We start from the raw sequence: 18,364 nt of genomic DNA, 5'->3' as shown, positions 1-18,364 counted from the left end.
CTTTGTTCTTGTCCATATCAACTTTTCCTTTTGTGTCAATTGGGCTTAGATAAATTGGCTATAGAAAAGACGGGTGATAAAAGTGGATTTTTTTCAGCCTTTGGACTTTGATGATTGAAGGTTCTTGAATGCTAAAGTGAGTGCACATTAGTTAATCCTGAAGAAGTTTGAGACGAACTCACTCATTGGTCGTTTGGTTGTGTTGTGTACCACTAGAAACCACATAGTACTAATATTATTTGGCCTTCCTTCACTTTTGAATCACAAACTTACAAGGTTCCTCCACAATATATATCCATTGTGAAGTAGTAGTTGTCACATTCCGTATTCTACGTTTATGAATTTGTTATTTCAGCGATTCAGATTTTATTTATTTATTTGTTCGAAATACATGGAAAATTTGACAATATAATATCCATACTAATTTTTTTAATATTTATTGACAAATAATTTTCAATATTTTTTTAAATGGGAATTTGGATATTTTAGTTTGAAACTAATTAAATCCTTTTTCGTTACAAGGCAACAAGGTATGAGCTGAGCAACCCTAATTCTCAATAGTATAATTTTTGGTAACCAATTGTTGATAGATTCGTGCCATGGAGTTGATTAATGGTGATTGCACGTACATGATAATCTATTATTTAATAATAATACAATAGTTCTAAAACTCCATATATTTTAATATAATTTTGGTAGTAGATCTCCATATATTTTAATTATTTAGTATAATTTTGGTAGTACAGTAAAACCTCTATAAATTAATAAGGTCGGGACCATGAAATTTTATTAATTTATAGAGGTTTTAATTTATTGATAAATTAATAATTATTAAATTATCGATAAATTAATATTTTATTAATTTATGAAGAGATTTTTAATTTTTATAATTTAAAAAATTTATATTATAAAATAAGATATTTTGTTATCATTCATAATATTAAAGAATTTTCTTAATTTATAATCTTGGCTATCGTAATTGTTAAGTTTAGAGTTTAGGTAAAAATTTATGATAAATTTTAGAAATTTAGATTTAAGAAGAAATTGCTACTATAATTCATGGTAATGATGAAGTCAAAGAAGATATTACGGTAATTTTAAAACCAATTACATGTAAAAATAGAAATTATCGCATTAAGGATACTCCATAATTTTTGGATGTGATTTGAGAAGACGGCAATGAAAAAGATTAGAGATGAACTCCAATAAGAATGCAAATGGAAGAATATGCAAGCAACAATAAAGTCATATTTCACTAGATTTTCTTATATATATATTAATATTATTTTGATTATTAATTTATGATACTGATGGGACCATATTCTTATATAGGATTTCTGAAAAAAATATTATCTTATTAATTTATCGAAATATGTCATTTTTTACACCGACCCAACTCGGGACCAGAAGAATTTATTAATTTATAGCGAGTATTAATTTAAAAAGTATTAATTTATAGAGGTTCTACTGTAGATCTCCATATATTTTAATATAATTTTGGTAATGGCTAACAATAATATTTCCTTGCTTTTGGTTAATATATTTGTGATTTTGGTAGTGTGGATCTGCTTATTTTAAATAAGAAAGTCCGACCCAAATAGCATCTCTGATAGAGCTGCAAACATCCATTTGGCTGCTTGTTGTGTAATTGCAGGTACTCTGACAAATAAGTTGCATGAGGAGTTTCGGCTTCTACTCCTACTCCATTAGTAAGTTGCCTTAATACACATTCCCATGAAGTTGCCAAACATGTTCTTCTGATGTCTAATGTCCTCTTCTACTCCATCAGGTAGGTTGTTGTTGTTGATATTGTCCAAAGTTTGTACAGTCATATACGGTCACTATCAAAATCGTCTGTATATTAAAATATGGAAATCACGAGTACATAGTATTTAAATCTAAGGATGAAAAATCTTTTTCTAAGACTAAGGATGAAAAATCTTCAAGTGCTACCATTGAATCTGATGCACCAGTCAAATCTTTCTTCATGAGCAGCAAGTGTAGTCTGAATTGGTTCTTGTACTGAAAGCACGTCATGTTCCGCACAAGGCACTTGTTGACTTGGTCACATCACATTTGCGTTGCAAGCCATGTTTTGCGATTCCAGCGGTTGTGATTCAAGTGTTGATTTCAAACGCGATTCAGTCATTGTCTTCATCTTACGGGTCTTAGCAGATTCATCTCTATGTCGCTACAGAATTTGATCGTGCTTGGCGATCAACCTGACCCAGTTCTGGATCATCTCTACTCTAGCACCAAACCGCATCACTAAAACCGTCCTTAAGCTGTTCCCAAGATATATGATAGGAAACATTTTTGTTCTTCTCGATCGAACCAAGACGCAGCGTCACCATCAAGCCAATTTGTTCTCCTCTGAGTAAGTATGGCGATAAAACTGATCTTCCAACGCTGATATCCACTGTTTCCGATCACTATGCTCATCCTCAAAGATCGGAAAAACTCAACAAACAAAACTCATGGCGTTAGATTCAATCCGAGCACACAAACCCACCAACTTGATAAGCTTCTAACTAGTAAAACTGTTATGGATGAGAAAGGCTTAGTCCAAAATACTTGTTTATCTAACAAAATAAAAAGAGTAAAATTTATTTAAACCGCCCTGTCACACTAATAATATTTATTAATTTCGTACGAGGCACAACAACAACAATAACGCCCCAGAATCTTTCCCTTGGTTATCGCATATCCAATTATTCCAAAATTACATAAAAGAGTTGAGAACAAAATATTAATAATTCCGAAAACGACGCAACGAAAAAAGAAAGAAGAGAATGATTCGTCTCCGTTACAGCCTTCTCCGATATTGTAACCGTCGTCTCTTCCACCGTCTTCCTCGACCTTTCTCCTCCTATTCTCGGCCAACCCCCGGTTCTTCAGGTCCTTCTTTGAATCTCAACAAACCTAAACTCACACCTCCTCCTCCGCCGCCACACCAATCACGAGGTCTTCTCCCGTCGTTTCGCACCCTCTCTCCAACTTCTTCCTTCTCTAAGAAATCCGTTTTTGTTCTCTCCGCCGCCGCTTTATCCACCGCGGTTGCGTATTCCGCTGTATTCCCTTCCGATCATGACCAATCTAATCGTAACCCTAGCGGGAACAGCCGTGTCTACGAGTCTATCGAGGACGCTGTTCAGAAATCCGGGAATTCGTTGAGGAGAGTGGTTCACCATGCTCGACAAACCGGTGTTGCGGCCTCGGTTCTTTGGCAGTCGCTTAGGTCGGTGCTCTCTTCGGCCAATCATGAGGTGCGTGCGGGATTCGAGCTTCGGGTGGCTGCTCTTTTAGCCGATATAGCCTCCGCTAATGCTGCTCGTAGAGCTGCTCTCGTTGGAGCTGGCAGTGGTGCGGTTGTTGATTGGTTGTTGGAGACGGTTGCCCTTCCAGGTGATAGAATTGGGGCACAGGACGAAGCGGCTAGGGCTCTGGCTTATCTTATTGCTGATCCCACTGTGCGTAAAGACGCTCTTGGAAGGCCCGATGCAGTCCCCAAGCTGCTGAGGTTCATATTCTCCTGTCAACCAAAAAACAAAAAGGTGCGTTTTGCTTCCACTAGTTGCTTCAATTGCATAATCGAAAAGATTGTTCTGGTTAGATGTAATGGATATTGACTAGCTAGCTGATATGAATCTAGGTAGCAATTTAGGATTTAAACAGTATTTCTATGATCATCAAGTAGTTGTTGTAGAAGAGTTTTGTGTTTCTCTAGGGTTGTTTATCATGTGTCCAGTTGTAGATTTCTCAATCCTATTAACACATGAGAAGCTTTTTAAAACATATGAGTCTTGATACTGCGATGGTTATGGTTGTGTTTTGTCATTGATATATAGCTTTTCTTTGGGAGCAGCACTCAAGACGTAGTTCATTCGATATTTCTGATTCTTTGAAAGGTAGGAGCATGCTTGTGGCTGCCATAATGGATATTGTCACTTCCAACTGTGACACAATAGAAAAGGCACCGTTTAAGTCATCATTGCCAGGAAATGCTACGATGAGAGATATCGCTGCGGCAATTCAAGTAATTGAGGAAGGTGGTATGTATTTTGATGAGCCAGAAGAAGATGATGACAGTGACGATGGAAGAAGTGGGATTAAGGGGATTGGAATTAAAATCCTTGAAGGAACCACAGTTCTGGGACTATCAAGAACCAGTGGGCTTGCGCCGTTGGGTGACCTTAATGCTAATGCGGGAGAGGGGACTCCTAAAACATTTGCATTGCTTAGTAAACATGATAATTCTTCACAAGCTAATTTGTCATCTGCCGTCATTCCTGGCCTTTGGGATGATTTACATTGTCAACACGTCGCAGTGCCATTTGCTGCCTGGGCCCTGGCAAACTGGGCAATGGCTTCTGATACAAATAGATCTCATATTCAAGNGTTATGGTTGTGTTTTGTCATTGATATATAGCTTTTCTTTGGGAGCAGCACTCAAGACGTAGTTCATTCGATATTTCTGATTCTTTGAAAGGTAGGAGCATGCTTGTGGCTGCCATAATGGATATTGTCACTTCCAACTGTGACACAATAGAAAAGGCACCGTTTAAGTCATCATTGCCAGGAAATGCTACGATGAGAGATATCGCTGCGGCAATTCAAGTAATTGAGGAAGGTGGTATGTATTTTGATGAGCCAGAAGAAGATGATGACAGTGACGATGGAAGAAGTGGGATTAAGGGGATTGGAATTAAAATCCTTGAAGGAACCACAGTTCTGGGACTATCAAGAACCAGTGGGCTTGCGCCGTTGGGTGACCTTAATGCTAATGCGGGAGAGGGGACTCCTAAAACATTTGCATTGCTTAGTAAACATGATAATTCTTCACAAGCTAATTTGTCATCTGCCGTCATTCCTGGCCTTTGGGATGATTTACATTGTCAACATGTCGCAGTGCCATTTGCTGCATGGGCACTGGCAAACTGGGCAATGGCTTCTGATACAAATAGATCTCATATTCAAGAACTTGATCGTGATGGGCAAGTTGTCATGACAGCCTTAATGGCACCGGAGAGGACTGTGAAGTGGCATGGGAGTTTGGTGGCTCGGCTGTTGTTAGAGGATCTCAGTCTTCCATTAAGCGATTCTGTTTCCGACTGGAGCTCCAGTTTGCTTGCCACTGTTTCACATGCCTGTAAAACTGAGGACATCTCTTTGGCTCAAGTTGCGTTGTCTGCCTTTTTAGTTTCTGTTGACAGAAGTGACAAAGCACAGAAGATGGTAATGGAGAAGGGTCTTCATCTGATGAGAGATAGTGCTAGAAAAACAAGTAAGCACAAAGCTGTGCAAGAAGGTTTGTCAAAGGCACTAGAATTACTCTGTGCTGGTGACATGCATTTATCACTTGAAGAGAGTCAGAAATGGTCCGGAATACTACTTTCATGGGTTCTTGGAAAAGTTGCATCTGATACTGTCCAATCTTCAGCAAGAAGAATCCTTTCACGCACGTTTGAGGACTATGGACCACACTCTGTCCCGATTTCTCAGGGATGGTTAACCCTTATAATGAATGAGATTTTGAACCACAGTAAGGCGTTGTCAGCTAAAGGAGCTAGCCTACCTAAAAACGAGAAACCAAAGGTGCATAATATTTTGGTCATTGATTATGTTATCTGAACAGAGCATTGTTACGAATTATGTATATTTAGTTCAGTTACAACTTTCAGTTTTTAGATTTAATATATAACAGCTATTTACTTTCTCATATACAGGTAGATCAGTCAAAAGTTTCTTCTGCTACTCAGTCAACCAATCAGTTAGCAGGGGCTGTGGTCAATCTTGCCATGGCTCAACTGGGTACTGTCCCGGATTCTGTCAGTAATGTTCCACTGGCAGATCTGCTCCTTTCAGAGCCTTTTGCGGTACCAATTAAGAACTTAAAGAAGGATACCGCCCCTAAATTTAATGCTGCTGAGTCTGCATTGGCAACCCTTAAGGCAATCNAAGAAGTGACAAAGCACAGAAGATGGTAATGGAGAAGGGTCTTCATCTGATGAGAGATAGTGCTAGGAAAACAAGCAAGCACAAAGCCGTGCAAGAAGGTTTGTCAAAGGCACTAGAATTACTCTGTGCTGGTGACATGCATTTATCACTTGAAGAGAGTCAGAAATGGTCCGGAATACTACTTTCATGGGTTCTTGGAAAAGTTGCATCTGATACTGTCCAATCTTCAGCAAGAAGAATCCTTTCACGCACGTTTGAAGACTATGGACCACACTCTGTCCCGATTTCTCAGGGATGGTTAACCCTTATAATGAATGAGATTTTGAACCACAGTAAGGCGTTGTCAGCTAAAGGAGCTAGCCTACCTAAAAACGAGAAACCAAAGGTGCATAATATTTTGGTCATTGATTATGTTATCTGAACAGAGCATTGTTACGAATTATGTATATTTAGTTCAGTTACAACTTTCAGTTTTTAGATTTAATATATAACAGCTATTTACTTTCTCATATACAGGTAGATCAGTCAAAAGTTTCTTCTGCTACTCAGTCAACCAATCAGTTAGCAGGGGCTGTGGTCAATCTTGCCATGGCTCAACTGGGTACTGTCCCGGATTCTGTCAGTAATGTTCCACTGGCAGATCTGCTCCTTTCAGAGCCTTTTGCGGTACCAATTAAGAACTTAAAGAAGGATACCGCCCCTAAATTTAATGCTGCTGAGTCTGCATTGGCAACCCTTAAGGCAATCAAGTCACTGACTGATGTTTGTGCTGAAGATTCTGTATGCCAGAACAAAATAGTTGATTTTGGTATTCTTTGTTTACTAAGGCGCTTTCTATTATGTGATGATTATGAGAAGTTAGGTGCGATAGAAGCTTATGATGCATCCAGAGCCCTAGAGGCTCGCGAGAGAACTCCTGATAGTCTTGGTGAATCTTCAATCACAGATACGCAGGATCCATGTAGTGTTAGAGTCCCAGCTAGTGCGCACATCCGAAGGCATGCTGCTAGATTGCTAACTATTCTTTCGCTTCTTCCGCAAGTCCAGAAGATCATTTTAGCTGATGAAACTTGGTGCAAATGGCTTGATGATTGTGCAAGAGGAAAAATTTCTGGTTGCAGTGACCCTAAGACACAAAGTTATGCAAGGGCTTCTTTGTTAAACGTATATTGCAATCAGCAAGATGGTAGTGAATCTGGAAACGGTGGCAGTTCCAAGCCAGACATCTCAGACACGAACAGCAACTGTCCTCGCTACGGAGACATGATATTTTTGATTAATCCTGGACTAGCCCATTGGAAGTGTCCTGAGAAAGAACAACAAAGTGGTAAGAAGAACGAGACCGCTAGTGAAGGTGAATCAGCAAATGCTGCTGATGCAGTAAGAGATCATGTCGGCGATGCTAGCGATCTGTCTAGTTCAATGGTACCTTCCAGCAGTGGTTCGCGTGTGAATGATCCTGAATTTGATGTTATCTTTCTTCATGGCTTGCGTGGTGGACCTTTTAAAACTTGGCGAATTGCTGAGGACAAGTCCTCTACCAAATCTGGCTTGGTGGAGAAGATTGACCAGGAAGCAGGAAAGCTGGGAACATTTTGGCCGAGTGAGTGGCTTTCAAATGATTTTCCTCAAGCTCGCTTGTTTACCCTTAAATACAAGGTATGACTGAGATTTACCCTATTTTGATGCATGCATAACCTACTTTGTTTGACAAAAGAAAATGCTTAAACCTACTTGTGGGGACCTTCGTAACTACTGTTTGATCTATATGTTGTGTACTCATCTGTTCCCTGGTTGCCATTTTGATTCTCCTTGAACTATTTGATACAGACGAACCTCACAGAATGGTCTGGAGCTAGCTTGCCTCTTCAGGTACATTCGTTATCATTAATTAGTTTAGGAAATTATACCCCTTCTTTAAATTCTTGAGAGTAGTATTCTGCGGTAATTCTTTTATAAATGAAACACATATACCAATAATGTATGTTAAACCCTTGGTCAATATAAGCTTGCTGCAGTTTTAGGACAAAAGAGTAGATGAATAATATTTTGCTAATTTGCAGGAAGTTAGTTCTATGATATTGGACAAGCTTGTCTCGGCAGGCATTGGAGACAGACCTGTTGTTTTTGTGACTCACAGGTGTGACATCTCTTATGTTACCTGTCAATAGATATTTCTTTTTGCAAGCTTATTTTCCCCATCTAGTGTCATCAGTGATTTATACTGGCTGGTCTGTTAATTATTAAGGCTACATCTTGGTGTTTGTCTCAGTAGTGAATTACTTCATTGAATTGACATGTTGTCTCCTGGAACATGAATTCATGAATTTTGATAAAGTAATGTTCATGTTGCAGTATGGGAGGCCTTGTCGTGAAGCAGATGTTACACAAAGCAAAGGAAGAAAAACTTGATAAACTAGTTAATAACACCGCTGGAGTTGTAAGTATCAACACGTCATACATTTCTGGTTTTCTAAGCATCATATTTCTCTATCTTCTTGGGCTTTGTCTTAGCAAATTAGCTCTGTATAAAATATATAATGTCAACACTTGCAGATATTCTACAGTTGCCCACATTTCGGCAGCAAGCTAGCAGATATGCCGTGGCGAATGGGCCTTGTGTTGCGCCCGGCTCCATCTGTTAGTAAATACGATTCCTTTATTGAGCTGATTTAATCCTTTTACACCATCTCCAAATTTTTGTCTCTCTCTCTATCTGCCTAATGAGCTTTATGGATGATGAATTGTGATAGATAGGAGAGCTACGAAGTGGTTCACCAAGACTAGTGGAGCTGAATGACTTGCTTCGACAGCTCCATAAGAAAGGGGTTGTTGAAGTCCTTAGTTTCTGTGAGGTTGTTGATTTATTGGATAACACTTAATAAGAATTCTCTTTAGATTGGTCACCACATTACACGATGCTAATTAGAATGACTGTTTCATCATCTAATGGCAGACAAAAGTAACACCAATAGTGGAAGGCTATGGAGGATGGGCTTTTAGGATGGAGATTGTGCCAATTGAATCAGCATACCCAGGATTTGGTGAACTTGTTGTAAGTAGCTCTCCATTTATTGAAAAAACTTGGAAATCCAAAACTGTTGGTTGCTTACTTGAAGAATATTGTGAAACAGGTGTTGGAGTCAACAGACCATATAAATTCATGTAAACCACTGAGTCGGTCGGATCCATCATATACTGAGGCGTTGCAGTTCCTGCGCAAGCTAAGCACACAGAGATCAAAGTCTCATGTTAAACAGGAATCTGGGATACATGATTGATTTAACCACACGGGTACGTAGGTAAACGGAAGAACCCTCGAAGAACGAAGAATCAAGAGTGTGGTTTGGTGAGACAGACAGTGGGTTTTAGGCTTTTAATTGACGTAAACACAGTCAATATAGTTTTCCAATTTCTTCTCTGTGTACATAAAAAAGAAACAGGGCGTAGGTTCGTTTTACACATTGTTTCATTTGTATTATTACTGAACTAAACTTTGGAGTAAATATAAAGAATGATTCTCAAATTTCATTGCCAAAGGTATGAAACGAAGTAATTTAAATCTTCTGTATAGAAAAGAATGTCACGACTCAGATTTTTGTTTAAAAAAACAAAAAAAAGTCACGTGGGAAGGTGGAAGCAAGCAAGGCAAAACAAACGCGTTACAAAAAAATAACACGTGACGTAACGTATTGTTGGCAATTTCCATTTTTTCCTCGGAACAAACCCAATTACTATATGACGCGTGTCCCGCGTTTCCTTCATTCTCTTTTCCCCTCCCTTGCGAGTAATTTATAAACAAAAACAAAACAAACCCCGCCGATTTTTTTGGTATTATAATTACTAAATTTTGCCGTTATTATATGTCGTATCGTACTGTAGTGTTTACATCCATTTCAGTTTTACATTTATCTTAAGTGATACATTGAGAAATTCATTTAATATTTCTTTTAACAAAAAAATTAAACTATATATTCATAGATATACCTGCATGAAATGCTTATGCAATTTTTTCAAAATGAAAACAAAAAAAAAAACAAATAAAAGAGCATGATGAAGGGTATTTTGGTCAATTTCTAAGAGAGATAGCTGTTCCATGACTTGTTCTCCAAGCTGATACGGTGCAAAGATCTCGTCAAGTATAAAAAGGGATGCTGAGGAAACCATTTTTGATACTTTTTAGAAGCTTTTGGGCTGAAAGAGATATAAAACGTAGAAGAGAAGCTTTCACTCAAATAAGGTTTTCGTTTCTGCTCTCAACACCAACTGCTTAATCAAGGTAATGATTTATCTCTTCATTTCTTTTTTTGATCGTTTATTGGTTAATCTTAAATCATTAGTTAATACTAGTACTACTTTGGTCGAGCTAGCTAGCTCTAATCACATTATCTAAGTAAGATTCACCAATTAAAGTAGGATTATTGAATGAAGTTGCGACGTCGGTTAACTAATGGATATTCCTATGTGGTTCTTAGTGGTTGTCAGTGGTTAATTACTACATTAAGTGTAGCTTTCATTATAAATTTATGTTATAAACCACTGAAAGAGAAAAAAAGAAGAAGAAATGGATCTTCATACTTAAAAAGTTTGTTTTGTTTTGTGGTAAAAAAAAAGTGGAAGCTTGTCGCCCTCATTCAGTTACTCTACCATCAAAAATCTTTTTCATTATTTGTATAATTAATCTTTTTTTTTTCACACACATCGATCGATTTCGTGGTAATAACCTATAGATGTCCTTAATGATATGTCATTGTTTTGCATTATGCACACTATATAAGCATATTAATCACGTACCAATTCTGTCATCACGATTTTTTTTACCCAACTTGGAAAAAAAAATCCATACGTGATAAGCAAAACTACATTTTATTGGCTAATATTTTGTTTGTAAAATTAGTGATATTTTTTCTTTCTTTTGTGTTCCCTCGTTTTGTTGTTTGTTGCTTTTGCTTAATCTACATTTATACTCAACCCATTTAGCCGCCCTATATAATATTCACATATTTATGAATGTTTTTTTTTTTAATTATGTGATTCCCCGTTGCTTTTAATTTTGAAACTGTTAGGAAAGGAGAATATCTAGCTAGGGAGGACGAAAATATATGGCTGCATTTTATATGTTTAAAACAAGTCAACACAAATTAAATACGATCACTTAACGTGTAAGAAGAACTTAGGAAAACGCACATAACATATCGGGTAGGGCCATATATACCACATTAATCGTCACAATTTACATCGTCTTATCAAATTATTATCACGTTTTGAGAATATTTTTTTTCCTTTCTTTTCTCTTGCTAAATGACGTTTGAGAAGATCAGAAGAATCGTTATATTACTATTACTATACTAATTAAACCCTCTTTGTAGATTAATGTATTATGGAAATACAAATAACTAATAAGATAACGAGTTGATGACTCATCACGTATCTGTATTCTCTGGATCCAGAGCAAGAATAACTAAAATACGACGTAACATTTTTATCCATTACGATATTATATATTGGATAACTATTTCTTTGTCGTTGAAATGTTATGAGTAAATAATACTGAATGAAGTATACATAGTCATTAATTACACATATATTGTTTGCGTAATCGTCTATTCTTCTCACATTTAACGCACGTTTCATATAAAAATTAAAGGACTCATCACATATATCTCATAGCTATATTGTCCAACTTCAAAGCATGAAAACCTAAAAATAGTGCGTACGTAAAACTTTTAGCCATAATTGCATCATTATATAGTTTACTGATAGTAGATATATATATTTTTTTCGTTGAATGTTATATGATCAAATAATATATCGTCACGACTAGCTACCCATATGTTATCTGCGTAATTGTTGTTTTCTTCTAAATTACAACTATTTAAGGCATTTTTTATAATATCATAATTAACTAAGATTCGTTTGCCGATGACGTAACTAATAAAAAATGTTGTGATCTGATTTTAAAGTATAAGTACTATATTTTTCAACCACAAAATTAATTAAGAAAACGTAATTTTATTTGGTATATGATTGTAGGGTACAATAAACGTTTAGTAATACGTGACACATGATAGATGTGATATTATGTACTTTTTTTTTTCTCTCAAAATTTAACATTACGCGATTTAAATCCAATATACTTTTTAAAGTTTTGTATATACGCTAACTATCAATGATCAATCATATATAAATGCAACAATTTGTAATTCTTTAACAAAAAAAAAACACAGTACTTTGTAGTGTGTATCAACACATAGAAAGATATCCTTCAAAGACAGATATATACAGTATCGTGAATACGTTACATATTTGTGACGCACACAAAAAAACAAAAAAAAAAAAAGTTGTATGTAATACGTTTTTGACACGCACATATAGAAAAATGTAAGCATTTGGCGTAGTCGAAAAGGCGGCTAAGTAGAGAGAGAGAGTAAAACGTTTGCTTCCAGCGTTATACAAAGCCCTAATTCTAATCATCATCATGCGTGCAAGCTATTTTCTATTTCCTTTAACGATTCTCATTCTTACTCTCTTCAAGCTTCTTCTTTCTTCCTTTTATTCTTTCTTTATTTAATTTTTTTTTCCCTATTTCTCTCCCAAATCTTTTTTTTTCTTTTCCCTGAAAATTCTCTTCTCTCTTGTTGTTGTTTCTCCTGATAAACCCGACCAAGTTTATCTCTTCTCTTTCTCACTAATCATTTCTCTTTAAAACTTTCTCTCATATATAATTGCACCTTTTGATTTTAGTATATTTCTTTCATTCTCTTGTACGCATATCTAAGATCATAAATATTATTGTTATTATTACTTGAGCTCAATCTTGCTTCGTTGGTTTTATTCATATCTTCAGAATCGAACTCGGTGCTAGCTACTACGTTCTAATGGGAAACCAAACAAGCAAAAAGCCACAGGATTCATCGGCTAAAAGCGTGCACTACACGACGGAGCTGAGATCGTACGAGGCTGCGTGTAAAGCAGACACGGAGCTTCAATCTTTCGACACGTGTTTGCAAGCACGGACGAGTCACGTGATAAGCACGCTAGCTACGGGTTTTGAGGTTCGAGCGCTCTCGTTCGATTCCTTGAAAGAAGTGACGCAGTGTTTGTTGGAGATGAACCAAGAAGTTGTGAAAGTGATCTTGGATTGCAAGAAAGACATATGGAAGAATCAAGAAATGTTTGAGCTCGTCGAAGATTACTTTGAGAACAGCTTGAAGACGCTTGATTTTTGTGCTGCTTTGGAGAAAGGCTTGCGACGAGCTCGTGATAGTCACCTTTTGATTCTTGTTGCTCTTCAGCAGTTTGAAGATGAGAGCCTTGTTCAAGGTAACACTTTTATTTCTTATTATTTTCTTAGTATTTATTAATTAGGGACAGGAAAAATAAAGTTTCATATTGTCTTGTCCTAATCCCGTTTTACTCATATAAAAATGTATTCTCAATTGACATTTATAATTTTCAAATCCTGTTTAAAATAGGATGGAAATTAAGTAATTTCTGTGAATATATACAAGTAATTTACAGAAATTAATCATTAGCATTGACAAAAGTAATTGTAATTTAGTTTAGAATGACAAGTATTTTCAGTGTCTTTTGTTTTATTTCCATTTGTTGTATAAATTCGACACGTTATTATTACTGATTTTTCGTTTTTTAAAAAAAAAATTTAAAATTCTGTCTTAATTATTTAAGTTAAGTTATTTGACTTTTTTTTAACACTGATCATCTTATGGTTCGTAGGTGGGAACGGATACAAGAAGACACTTGAAGAGCTAAAGAATTTCAAAGATGCGGAGAGTCCTTTCAACGAAGACTTCTTCAAAATGTTCCAATCTGTTTACAAACAACAGATGGTGATGCTTGAGAAGCTTCAGATTCGTAAGAACAAGCTTGACAAGAAGCTCAAGTGCATCCATACATGGAGGAAGCTCTCCAGCATCATCTTTGTGGCTACTTTCGCTACTGTGCTCATCTGCTCTGTTGTGGCTGCAGCTATGGCAGCTCCTCCTGTGGCTGCGGCTCTGGCTGCAGCTACGGCAGTGCCGCTAGGCTCCATGGGGAAGTGGATCGACTCGCTGTGGAAGAACTACGAGAATGCACTCAAAGGGCAGAAGGAGGTGATCAGTTCCATGCAGGCAGGGACATTTGTGGCGGTTAAAGATTTGGATAATATCCGGGTTTTGATCGAACGGTTGGAGATTGAGATCACCGGGATGGTGAAGAGTGCGGAGTTCGCTGTGGAGCATAACGCAGTCAAGATTGGGATTGATGATATCAAGAAGAAACTTGAGGTGTTTAAGAAGAACGTAGAGGAATTGGGGACTCAAGCTGATTTGTGTAGCAGAGATATTAGAAGGGCAAGGACTGTGATTCTTCAAAGGATCATCAAGCATCCTAATAATGCTAGTAGCAGCAACTGAGCAGCACAAAAAACTAGACCAATTTCTCTCTTCTTCAGCACATGAATGATGAAGACTATAAATAATAGTACAGATTCTCTCTGAGTTTTTACTATCATTTAATGTTCAAGAACTCAAAACTACTGTTTATGATAATTGTTGCAATCTCTATATTCTTTTTATGATTGAAAAGGGGAAATTCCCAAAAAAACACTAACTATTTAATATTTGCTAGAAAAAAACATGAATTTTTTTATTGCCAGAAAAAATACGGCAGACTATTTTTTAGTTGATAAAAAATACACAGAACTATTATTTTTTTCCTGTTTCTCCTCGTCTCCGTTACAACCGTTAACGGTATTGTGACGGCGTTACTATTTTTGAAAAAAAATCCAGAAAAAAACACAAACTATTTAATTTTTGCCAGAAAAATATATTAACTTTTTTTTCTTTGCCTAAAAAATACATAATTTTTCATTTCATATTCATTAACAATGTTAGAGATCATAACTCCTAACTTTCTCTGTTCTCTTGAACTTCATTCAAGTTTTCACTATTATTTATGATAACTAAATTCAAGAAAAAAATACATAATTAGATTAATCGATTTCCAAATTTCTCAATTAGTATTGTTAGGCTACAAGAGTTGATGTCCCACAAAATAGTTATAATCTACGATCTCGATCAAGTTTGCGTACAACAGCCCATTTGTTGATTTACACTGGCTATAAGCATCATAAAAGGTACTAAACTAAAGAGATGAATATTTTTTTGAAATGTATACAAAGGTCTACAAAGGTAGAGTTCTCATAAAATTTTAGAGAAGTGTTGATGAAGTTTCAAAATTTGTAAAGTCAGTATAAATCCAAAAACAACACTAACTGAGAAATTTGGAAATCGATTAATCTAATTGTGTATTTTTGTTCTTGAAATTAGTTATCCTAAATAGTAGTAGTGAAAACTTGAATGAAGTTCAAGAGAGCAGAGAAAGTTATGAGATATGATCACTAACATTATTAATGGAAAAATAAGAAATGAAAGTTTATGTATTTTTCAGGCAAAGAAAAAAAAGTTCATGTATTTTTTTGGTAAAAAATAAATAGTTTGTGTTTTTTTCTGGAATTTTTTTCAAAAATAGTAACGCCGTCACAATACCATTAACGGTTGTAACGGAGACGAAGAAAAAATGGAAAAAAAATAATAGTTCGTGTATTTTTTATCAACTAAAAAATAGTCTGCGTATTTTTCTGCCAACGGAAAAAATTCATGTTTTTTTCTGACAAATATTAAATAGTTGATGTTTTTTTAGGAATTTTCTCCATTTGAATTTAGACTATACACTAAATTTTAATTTAATAAAATTGTGGCAAGTATCAATGGCTTCTAAATTTTCAGAGATATATATTTTTATTATTTTTTAAATGACATGAATTTTAATATCCAATTAAATGATATTATTAATTCTAATGATAATAATAATATGAAAATATCCGTAGCTTTTAAATTTGTGTTAATATTTAAAATCTATAACTCTTATTATTTTTCCTCTTATATATATATATATGTAATTTTGTTATTATTTAATCTTGATTTTTTATTATTTTCCTCTTAATATATGTAATATTAATTATATATTCCTATATTAGTTATATATATGTGTGTACATATATATATAGTATGTAAAATAGAAGAATTGGGGAATCAAGCTGATTTGTGTAGCAAATATAAGAGAACATACTATAAAACTGTGACTAATATCAATGGCTTTAACTTTTTTGTTAATTTATGGGATATGGATTTATATGATTTTTAAAATGATATGAAATTTAATATCAAATTAAATAAATAAAAAGTAATATAGAAAATATCAGTATCTTTTAAATTTTTGTTGATCTATGGGATATGGATTTATATGATTATCAAAATGATATGAATTTTTTTTATCAAATTAAATAAACTAAAAAGTAATGTAGAAAATATCAATATCTTTTAAACTTTTGTTAGTACATCATGCAATCTAGAAATTCATATTATTTTCATCTTATGTAAGTAAAACCAACTTTCTTTTTTGACTTGTAAGGAAATCCAACTTACATATACTAATCACTCAATATACATTAATTAGTTATATAGATGGATAAATTAATCACTATTTAAATTAATTAGTATATAATGCAACATATGTACATCTCTCTCTTTTCCCGGAAAATTCTCTTCTCTCTTGTTGTTGTTTCTCCTGATAAGCCCGACTAAGTTTATCTCTTCTCTTTCTCACTAATCATTTCTCTTTAAAAACTTTCTCTCATATATAATTGCACCTTTTGATTTTAGTATATTTCTTTCATTCTCTTGTACGCATATCTATGTTAAAACGCATTTCTAAGATCATAATAATTATTGTTATTATTACGTGAGCTCAATCTTGCTTCGTTGGTTTTATTCATATCTTCAGAATCGAATTTGGTGCCTACTAGCTACTACGTTCAAATGGGAAACCAAACAAGCAAAAAGCCACAGGATGCATCGGCTAAGAGCGTGCACTACACGACGGAGCTGAGATCTTACGAGGCTGCGTGTAAAGCAGACACGGAGCTTCAATCTTTCGACACGTGTTTGCAAGCACGGACGAGTCACGTGATAAGCACGCTAGCTACGGGAGTTGAGGTTCGAGCGCTCTCGTTCGATTCCTTGAAAGAAGTGACGCAGTGTTTGTTGGAGATGAACCAAGAAGTTGTGAAAGTGATATTGGATTGCAAGAAAGACATATGGAAGAATCAAGAAATGTTTGAGCTCGTCGAAGATTACTTTGAGAACAGCTTGAAGACGCTTGATTTTTGTGCTGCTTTGGAGAAAGGCTTGCAACGAGCTCGTGAAAGTCATCTTTTGATTCTTGTTGCTCTTCAGCAGTTTGAAGATGAGAGCCTTGTTCAAGGTAACACTTTTTATGAACTTTATTTTCTTAATATTTATAATAAATTAGGGACAGGAAAAATAAAGTTTCATATTGTCTTGTCCTAANGACGGTGCTGAGATCTTACGAGGCTGCGTGTAAAGCAGACACGGAGCTTCAATCTTTCGACACGTGTTTGCAAGCACGGACGAGTCACGTGATAAGCACGCTAGCTACGGGAGTTGAGGTTCGAGCGCTCTCGTTCGATTCCTTGAAAGAAGTGACGCAGTGTTTGTTGGAGATGAACCAAGAAGTTGTGAAAGTGATATTGGATTGCAAGAAAGACATATGGAAGAATCAAGAAATGTTTGAGCTCGTCGAAGATTACTTTGAGAACAGCTTGAAGACGCTTGATTTTTGTGCTGCTTTGGAGAAAGGCTTGCAACGAGCTCGTGAAAGTCATCTTTTGATTCTTGTTGCTCTTCAGCAGTTTGAAGATGAGAGCCTTGTTCAAGGTAACACTTTTTATGAACTTTATTTTCTTAATATTTATAATAAATTAGGGACAGGAAAAATAAAGTTTCATATTGTCTTGTCCTAATCCCGTTTTACTCATATGAAAATGTATTCTCAATTGACATTTCTAATTTTGAAATCCTGGGATGGAAATTAAAAATTTTCTGTGAATACAAGTAAATTATTATTTTTAGTTGTTAAGTAATACTATATAAGTATTAAGTATATATAATCATTAAATTAATAATTCCTATTTTTTTGTTTGGGAAAAAAATCCTGTCCTAATTATTGAAGAATTTGACTTTTAACACTGATCATCTTTTGGTTCGTAGGTGGGAACGGATACAAGAAGACACTTGAAGAGCTAAAGAATTTCAAAGATGCGGAGAGTCCTTTCAACGAAGACTTCTTCAAAATGTTCCAATCTGTTTACAAACAACAGATGGTGATGCTTGAGAAGCTTCAGCTTCGTAAGAACAAGCTTGACAAGAAGCTCAAGTGCATCCATACATGGAGGAAGCTCTCCAGCATCATCTTTGTGGCTACTTTCGCTACTGTGCTCATCTGCTCTGTTGTGGCTGCAGCTATGGCAGCTCCTCCTGTG

At 35.5% G+C, this 18,364-nt stretch overlaps 3 protein-coding genes across 6 annotated transcripts in view; all 3 read left to right on the top strand.

Moving 5' to 3' along the window:
* LOC104729798 lies at positions 2,688–9,489 on the top strand. Of its 4 annotated transcripts, none has more exons than XM_019233728.1 (12): positions 2,693–3,554; positions 3,866–4,383; positions 4,965–5,210; positions 5,959–6,343; positions 6,475–7,617; positions 7,789–7,830; positions 8,022–8,098; positions 8,314–8,398; positions 8,515–8,598; positions 8,712–8,813; positions 8,915–9,013; positions 9,093–9,489. In XM_019233728.1, exons 1-12 carry the CDS (start codon positions 2,793–2,795, stop codon positions 9,237–9,239), a joined length of 3,690 nt encoding a protein of 1,229 aa, XP_019089273.1. In that variant the 5' UTR covers positions 2,693–2,792; the 3' UTR covers positions 9,240–9,489. The 4 variants fall into 4 exon arrangements, with proteins under 4 accessions (XP_019089275.1, XP_010447104.1, XP_019089273.1 ...); XM_019233729.1 differs by lacking the exon at positions 5,959–6,343 and adding an exon at positions 5,727–5,951 and having other exon boundaries at positions 4,965–5,595; positions 6,700–7,617; XM_010448802.2 differs by lacking the exons at positions 3,866–4,383; positions 5,959–6,343 and having other exon boundaries at positions 2,692–3,554; positions 4,447–5,595.
* Positions 10,151–14,610, top strand: LOC104729797 (UPF0496 protein At4g34320-like). The gene is made up of 3 exons (XM_010448799.1): positions 10,151–10,237; positions 12,806–13,281; positions 13,696–14,610. The coding sequence occupies exons 2-3, from the start codon at positions 12,837–12,839 to the stop codon at positions 14,373–14,375; spliced, it is 1,125 nt and encodes a 374-aa protein (XP_010447101.1). The 5' UTR covers positions 10,151–10,237; positions 12,806–12,836; the 3' UTR covers positions 14,376–14,610.
* The window catches only part of LOC104733148 (UPF0496 protein At4g34320-like), a 6,455-nt gene continuing 4,901 nt past the window's right edge, over positions 16,811–18,364 (top strand). The window contains exons 1-3 of the mRNA XM_019233466.1: positions 16,811–17,286; positions 17,352–17,759; positions 18,093–18,361. Coding sequence (XP_019089011.1) covers positions 16,842–17,286; positions 17,352–17,759; positions 18,093–18,361 — 1,122 coding nt within the window. The 5' untranslated portion in view covers positions 16,811–16,841. The remainder of the gene's footprint in view (positions 17,287–17,351; positions 17,760–18,092; positions 18,362–18,364) is intronic.

This window comes from Camelina sativa, chromosome 12, assembly GCF_000633955.1.
Source record: "Camelina sativa cultivar DH55 chromosome 12, Cs, whole genome shotgun sequence".
Lineage (NCBI taxonomy): Eukaryota > Viridiplantae > Streptophyta > Magnoliopsida > Brassicales > Brassicaceae > Camelina > Camelina sativa.
Note: the sequence above shows the minus strand (reverse complement) of the source record. Positions and strands in the feature narration are given on the sequence as shown.

Excerpts from the sequence above, each read along its gene's own strand:
- LOC104729798 (XM_010448802.2), top strand. The coding sequence starts at position 2,793 with ATGATTCGTCTCCGTTACAGCCTTCTCCGATATTGTAACCGTCGTCTC. Across the intron at positions 3,555-4,446 it reads GTCAACCAAAAAACAAAAAG|CACTCAAGACGTAGTTCATT; the intron begins GTGCGTTTTGCT and ends CTTTGGGAGCAG. Across the intron at positions 9,014-9,092 it reads CAGGATTTGGTGAACTTGTT|GTGTTGGAGTCAACAGACCA; the intron begins GTAAGTAGCTCT and ends ATTGTGAAACAG.
- LOC104729797 (XM_010448799.1), top strand. The coding sequence starts at position 12,837 with ATGGGAAACCAAACAAGCAAAAAGCCACAGGATTCATCGGCTAAAAGC. Across the intron at positions 13,282-13,695 it reads AGATGAGAGCCTTGTTCAAG|GTGGGAACGGATACAAGAAG; the intron begins GTAACACTTTTA and ends TATGGTTCGTAG.